Here is a 7,823-nt window from a genome sequence, read left to right on the forward strand (position 1 = left end):
GCTCCGTATTTTGGTTGTGGTATTTTTCTAGGGCACACTAAGTAATGGCGCTGAAGCCACTGTCCTCCATCTTCTCAAATTCAACAAATCCAGCATTTACATCTGCAAAAACCCATCAAAGCTTGAAGCAAAACATAGGCCTCAATAGAGAAGAGGGTAAAATGGGTTAGGGGCGTTAAGGTGGCAAGCCTCGTGGGCATCCATCTTATCAAATGTCAATGCGACGTAGGATAAGATGTCCGCATTGGACAACTTTAACGGAGGAAGGGTATATTTGATTCAATAGTATAACGGCAGAAGTATATTTAGTCCCAAAGTATAACAAGGAGTATATCTAAACCTTTTTTCATAGTACAGGGGTATACCCTTTTCCGTAAATAAAATTGGGGCACGCTACAAAGTGGAGCAACTTATTAAATGACTTTGTTGACGAAATCAGGTCAAATCCCCCTCATTTCACTAGCTGGTTGGCTTATCAATTTCATCCGTACCGTAGCTTCGGCAAAGTCAGAATTTACGCGCTCTCTCTCTTTTTTTGTTTTCTTTTTCATTTACATTTCTTCTTTGTAAATAAGTGTTGTGATGGGATAAAAGGGGTCATTTGGTACATTAGATAAGGTGGATATCAGAATTAAACGAATAAAATTAATATTGTGTTCGATTGACGACATAAATTAATTTCAGGATAAATTTATAACGTCAACCAAACACAATATATATAAATTTTATCCCAAGCTTAATCCTGGATATCTCACCTTATCCCATCAAACTTAAGATTATTTTATCCCACCTCTCACGTAGAATAAATATTCCACGAACCAAATTTAACCCATCAATACTTTCTGAGCACTAACAGTTGATAATAGGGTCTCAATATTCATGGAAGCAAGTAATATAGAGCGAGAGTTTAAATTTTGGAAAAGGGTGATTATTTCTTTCTGACAAGTAAAGTAAGTTAATTTTCCCTTGGGAAAGGAAAAAAGTATTCTTCAATATTCATGATAATAAAATAGCAAAAAAAAAAAAAAAAAAAAAACAGGAAAAACATATTTGAAAATAAATAAATACCGGTATTCTAATGTTCTCCCTCTCTTCTGAAGAATTTCATATGAATCATTAGAATTCACCGCCTTTTGCTTGGTAAAAACTTAGTCATAGAGAGTGTTTACCCCAAATAATGAATGCATGCATATCATGTGCAGTGTATGAAATATATACAACTATCACTTAACCATTTAAATAATGTATACATTAAATCACTTAATTATGATAACTTGCATCAATTTTATATAAACACTCAGTGCAGATAAGTGTTTACCTGTTTGCTTTCAACCGCTAATATCACCGCATTGATTCTGTATAGTGTAGTTGAATACCATGATAATGTAGGACGATTGACGGATACACAAAACAAGTAATTCGCTTATTTCGTCTTCTTTTTCTTTCATTTTTTTAATTATACATAAGGGAATGAGGAAAAGCAAAGAAAAGATTACTAGATTGAGAAATCGAACCACGCTAAATGAAATAAAAAAATCGTCATACGGCACTAATTTAGTTATATTTGATCTTTTATCGCTCTTAAATTTACGTTTCATAAAAAGGTATCTGGTACAATTGAATAAGAGAAGAAGAGTAGTGCTAGAAATATTCACCAACAATTATTTTGGCCTCTTCTTAAGAAAATTTATGAGCTCTTCGTGTAAGGAATTCATAGTTTTTGCAACTTCTTCCGTAATGAAATTTATAAGCTGCAGAATTTATGCTAGATCAGAGTGTTTGAATAAATTAATCCATTTTAGAACATAAACTTGTGTTTCAAGTAATTGACAGCGCAAGAGAAAGAAAAGTTAAACAACACGGCAAGTTATTTACAAAGGTATAATTTGTTAATTTTTAAAACATATTGACGAGGAAAATCTTGATCCTCTAGCAGTCTGGCTTATAAAAGGAGAAGTAGTATATTTTGGTTTTGACATCCAAATAGAATCATGAGTAATGTAAAATTTATTAGTCATGTGCATTCATGGCTAAGGTAGAAGAAAACTCCAATGTTTTATTACAATGAAGAAATTATCCATGTGTGGTAGTAATTGATTATCTAGTAAATAGTTACTCGCACCAAGTGTTTACACTTAATTAATAATTTAAATCTTAGTTAACTAAAAAAAGAAGATAAGTATACATATGACTTAATCATGATTAAGTGATAAACTTGTGTACCTAAGAAACACATATTTTGCATTCATTAATTGGATGTAAACACGCAGTACGAAAAAATTTCACCTTAATTCCTCACTAGCAGCCTCAAAGAAAACGTTTAAGTGGAACTCAAAGTGTTGTATGGATTAAAAAGAATAGTGTGAGCAGAACAGGTGAATATTTTTCCCATAAGCCTTTGGTCCATATTCAACCTGATATCAACACGTGGTATATAACCCATCTTTTTACGGGTTGAACCAATGTTATTCATTTTTTAATTGAGCGGGTTGGATACAATTTTATTACGGTTAGATTGGGTGGATAAGTAATTATGGGTAAAATTTGCCGATACTATTAAATGTTCTTCTATAAGGACCCGAGGGAATCACAATAGTTGAGAAGTTGTAATGTTGCACCTTTTAAGATATGCTATTCGGTGTCTCAATGTTGAAAATATAATTAAATAAATATTTCTTTCTAGTTTAAACTTCTAGATTAGATGGTCATACATTTCAACATATTTGACTCCTCTTCATTTTTATTATTTCCATTAACTAAAGTTATTACTTGTGTGGATGACATGCAGGGGCGGATGTACCAAGAGCTCAGGGTGTTCACCCGAACATCCTGAACAAAAAATTACAGTGTATATTTAGGATAAATTTTATGTGTTTATGTACATATATTAACTTTTGAACACCCTGAACATATATTACGGTGTATATTTAGGTTCAATTATTTTTTCGAATACCCTGAGTGAAAATTCTGAATCCGCCACTGATGACATGTGTTCCAATTTAATATTTATGGTCTAATTTAAATTAACTAAAACAAGGATCTTAACCATAGTTAGAGCAATAGATATTTCCATATATTTTCTCTCAAAATTTTAACAATCGCACTACTAAAAAAAATCAAAAACTGACCTGGGACGGTCAGTTTAATGCATTTGCTATAGTCATCGATTGCCAATTCCTTTGGGAGAAATATGAGGAAATATTTCTGCGTAAGATCCTTGTTTTAGTTAATTTAATCTAAATCAGTCATTTTAAAATGAGGTATGTGTCACTCATCCAATAAAGAATTTGGAAAAATGGAGACTATAAAAACTGGGAAGGAGTCAAATCACATTTCGACAGTCAATTACCAAACTACTCTTTCAAGATTTTACTTTACGTTAGTATTGATTTGTAGATGTATGCATAGTATGTTGTTTTCTTTTCGGCTAAACTATATTGGTTTGACCAGTTTTGCTATAATCCGTGCAATTTACGCGGTATGTAATCATAACAAGTAACTACCAGTTGATGAATAGATTAACAAAATTCAACACATTACTATTGTAAAGCAGCAACCATAAAAATGTAACTACTGCTTGCTTTGAAACGTGAAAACATTATTAACCTCAAAATAGAGACTTCAGAAGAAAATTTGTGCAGTATGATAGGCTAATGAGTGGGTGCACCAACTCTTCCTACAGGGGTTGAACTAAGTTTTGCGTCATAATATGACCTTCATGCTTAATCAAAACCTAATCTGCCAACCTTAAACCACCCTCTCTCTCTTCTTCTTTTCCTATATAACTAAAGCCTCAACTCTCTAATTTTTCACAAACACAAACTACCATTACTTGACAAAGTTCAAGTAAAAGGGGAAAAAAAAAAAATCCAATGGAGGCCTTCAACATGAGCATTTCCAACCCTTTGCGCTCTTTGTTATTCTATGGCATTTTTCTTCTCTTTGCAAATGCTGCGTCTTTAGCAAAAGCCAAAGTTCACTACCACGACTTTGTTGTATGTTATCCAAAAAAAAAAAAAAATGCTACCCTGTGTCATTTTGCTAACATTTAGAAATTTTATAACTAGACTGACCTCTGTTTTTTTTTTTTTTTTTGGCGGAACAGATTCAAGCAACACCAGTGAAGAGGCTGTGCAATACGCACAACACCATAACTGTGAACGGGCAATTCCCCGGACCAACTTTGGAAGTGAACAATGGAGATACTCTAGTGATCAAGGTTGTCAATAGGGCTCAGTATAATGTCACCATTCATTGGTAAGTTCGTGCATGCAGAACGCTAATTGTATGCACTCTCATTGTATGTAGTAACTTAAATAAAATGACATCTTGAACGTGTGATGACATTTTCGGGTTTTTTCCTTCTTCATATTTCTAATACTTTGTTGCATTTTAAAGGCATGGGGTGAGGCAAATGAGAACAGCATGGGCGGATGGACCAGAATTTATCACTCAGTGTCCAATTAGACCAGGAGGGAGTTACACTTATCGGTTTACAATTCAAGGACAAGAAGGGACACTTTGGTGGCACGCACACAGCTCATGGCTAAGGGCCACTGTTTATGGAGCCCTAGTTATTCACCCTAAAGAAGGAACGTCCTACCCATTCCCTAAGCCCAAAAGAGAAACACCTATTCTGCTTGGTACTAATTCCTTCTCTCCTTACTAGATTAAAATTGAGTTTGATTTTTGCATAATTTTTGTTTACTAGTTTTCTTGAAATAAATATAATGAATTTGGGCATGTTGATTAGGTGAGTGGTGGGATGCAAACCCCATTGACGTTATTAGACAAGCTACACGAACAGGAGGAGCGCCTAATATATCGGATGCTTACACCATCAATGGTCAACCAGGTGATCTTTACAACTGTTCTAGTCAAGGTGAGTGTCAATCTCCAACTTACTTGAAACAGTACATTAAAAATGTAACTTGCTATAATAGATTAAACTACACAGTCGGATGCATATAACTTAAATTCTTATGCAGATACTACCATAGTACATGTGGACTCGGGTGAGACGAACCTCCTTAGAGTCATAAACGCTGCACTCAACCAACAACTTTTCTTCTCAGTGGCCAACCACAAGCTCACTGTTGTTGGAGCAGATGCATCTTATGTCAAACCTTTCACCACATCAGTCCTTATGTTAGGACCAGGACAAACTACTGATGTCCTCATCACTGCTAATCAACCACCAGCCCGATACTACATGGCTGCGCGTGCCTATGCAAGTGGACAAGGAGCACCCTTTGACAACACTACAACCACAGCCATTTTAGAGTATAAGGCTGCTCCTTGCCCTGCTAAGGGTGTCAAGATCAATCCCACTTTACCATCTCTGCCAGCATTTAACGATACTACCACCGCCACTGCCTTCACAAGCAGTTTCAGGAGTGCAAAAAAGGTCGAAGTACCAACCGATATCGACGAAAACCTACTCTTTACAGTTGGATTGGGACTCAACAATTGCCCTGCAGGGGCAAGCTCTAGTAGCTGTCAAGGTCCAAATGGAACTCGATTTACTGCAAGTATGAACAATGTGTCATTTGTGCTACCATCCAATTTCTCCTTGCTTCAGGCACATCACCAGGGCATACCTGGAGTTTTCTCAACCGATTTCCCAGCAGTCCCACCGGTTAAATTCGATTACACCGGTAATGTGAGCAGGTCACTCTGGCAACCTATTTCGGCGACTAAATTATACAAGTTGAAATATGGTTCGAGAGTGCAGCTTGTGTTACAGGGGACTAGTATCCAGACCGCTGAGAACCACCCAATTCATCTTCACGGATATGATTTTTACATCCTTGCTGAGGGCTTTGGAAACTTCAATCCACAAACCGATACTGCTAAATTCAACCTTGTTGATCCACCTCTTCGTAATACAGCAAGTGTACCAGTCAAAGGATGGTCAGTCATCCGATTTGTAGCTGATAATCCAGGTGAGAAGACATAAAAAGACTTTCTTCTTTGCATATTACGCACAAAAAAAAAAAAAAAAAAAAAAAAAAAAAAAAAAAAACTATATATGCTGACAGTATAAAGATTTTCACTAACCTGTGATAGCAGGTTTATTACAACCTTTATCAGGTTACCAATCAAGAGATTTACCTATAATTATCTAAAAATTGACCTTAGTGCATAGAACTTAACATGTCACAATTCAATCTTTGGACTTACATATATTTTTTTTTTAATCATAAACAGGAGTTTGGATTATGCACTGTCACTTGGATGTGCACATTACTTGGGGTTTGGCCATGGCCTTCCTTGTGGAAAATGGAGTTACTGAATTGGAAGCATTGGAGGAGCCTCCGGTTGATCTTCCTGTCTGCTAACTGCTGCAAAACTCACCATAGAACAAAGTCCACAGCACTACAGAAATCATTTTTAATATTTTTAGTCCATGTCAATTGTTGTTATACCCCCATTTGGGGTAGTTTCTTTTTATTTTTTGTTCGATTAGTAGTTCCTTTTTTGATACTCTTATATGATTTGGGTCAAGATGGTGCCAACACTTGCAAGTAAAGGCATCATCTATTTTAAAATATTGTATTCTTTCTAAGTGCAACAAATAGAGATGAATTGATTTCTGAATAATTTTTCCGCTTTCTTTATTGATGATTCACAACAAATTTTATATTCTAATAAGCAACTTGGCATGTTCGCTACTACAATGTATAAGTGCTAGCTCATGAAGAAAAATAAACCAAATCCCATGAAGAAATGGACATATAGTGTAAAAATTTCATAATTTACAACATAATTAAATTGGTACGGAGTCTAGGAAAAAATGAGTATTTTTGAAGCTTGTAGTTTTATATATGCCATAATATTGTATGTCTATGAGATTTTTGAAACTTATATATATACATGCTATATAATATTTTTGTGATTATAAAAACGCGTCTCATTAAGGGTAAAATGAGAAGTGCAAAGTTAAATTTTTTCCAAATTTAAAAGTATCATTCTTTTAGAACGGATTAAAAAGGATAGTACATCACATATCTTTGCTGAAGAAATATTTAAAACAAACATATGGGTGTGTTCGGTATGGAGGAAAACATTTCCAAAACATATTTTTCAAATTTCCCATATTTGGTTGGCCAAAGATTTTTTTGAAAAATATTTTTTCCAGCAAAATAACAACAACAACAAACCCAGTGTAATCTCACAAATGGGGTCTGAAAAGGGTAGGATGTATGTAGACCTTACCCCTACCTTCAGAATGTAGAAATGTTGTTTCTGATAGACCCACAACTCAAAGAAAGATGAAAAAGAAGGTAGTAGTAACAATCTTAAACAACATCAAGATATATAATACAATAATCGAGGCTAAAGAAACAATATGCAGTAACAGAAATCTAAGAACACGAAAATAAAAGAATAATACTAATACTCCGGGTGTGGAAAAGAAATACGCTCGACTACCTACTAACTGTCTACCCTAATTCTCGACCTCCATACCCTCCTATCTAGGACCATGTCCTCGGTGAGCTGAAGTTACGCCATGTCTTGCCTAATCATCTCACTTCAATACTTCTTAGGCTTAGCTCTATCTATTCTCAAGCCCACTACGGCCAACTCTCACACCTCCTTACTGGGACATCTGCATATCTCTTGTTGACATGCCTGAACCATCTCAATCTCACTCCCCGTAACTTATCTTCCACGGGAGATACTCTCACATTGGCCCAAAATAGTTCCTTAAAAAAAAAATGACTTCCCCAATAGAAGTAGAGAAAACAAATTTCACAAGTGGCATCTCCCTTTGATTGTCTCCTCCGACCCTTAAATACACTTCACCTCCCATCTCACCC

General features: G+C 35.2%; 1 protein-coding gene across 1 annotated transcript; it reads left to right on the forward strand.

Moving 5' to 3' along the window:
* Positions 1-3,806: 3,806 nt before the first annotated feature.
* LOC132053713 (laccase-12-like) lies at positions 3,807-6,603 on the forward strand. The gene is made up of 6 exons (XM_059445824.1): positions 3,807-3,995; positions 4,106-4,257; positions 4,399-4,643; positions 4,754-4,882; positions 4,989-5,945; positions 6,211-6,603. The coding sequence occupies exons 1-6, from the start codon at positions 3,873-3,875 to the stop codon at positions 6,339-6,341; spliced, it is 1,737 nt and encodes a 578-aa protein (XP_059301807.1). The 5' UTR covers positions 3,807-3,872; the 3' UTR covers positions 6,342-6,603.
* The last annotated feature ends 1,220 nt before the right edge of the window (positions 6,604-7,823 follow it).

The sequence above is a fragment of the Lycium ferocissimum genome, chromosome 1 (assembly GCF_029784015.1).
Source record: "Lycium ferocissimum isolate CSIRO_LF1 chromosome 1, AGI_CSIRO_Lferr_CH_V1, whole genome shotgun sequence".
NCBI lineage: Eukaryota > Viridiplantae > Streptophyta > Magnoliopsida > Solanales > Solanaceae > Lycium > Lycium ferocissimum.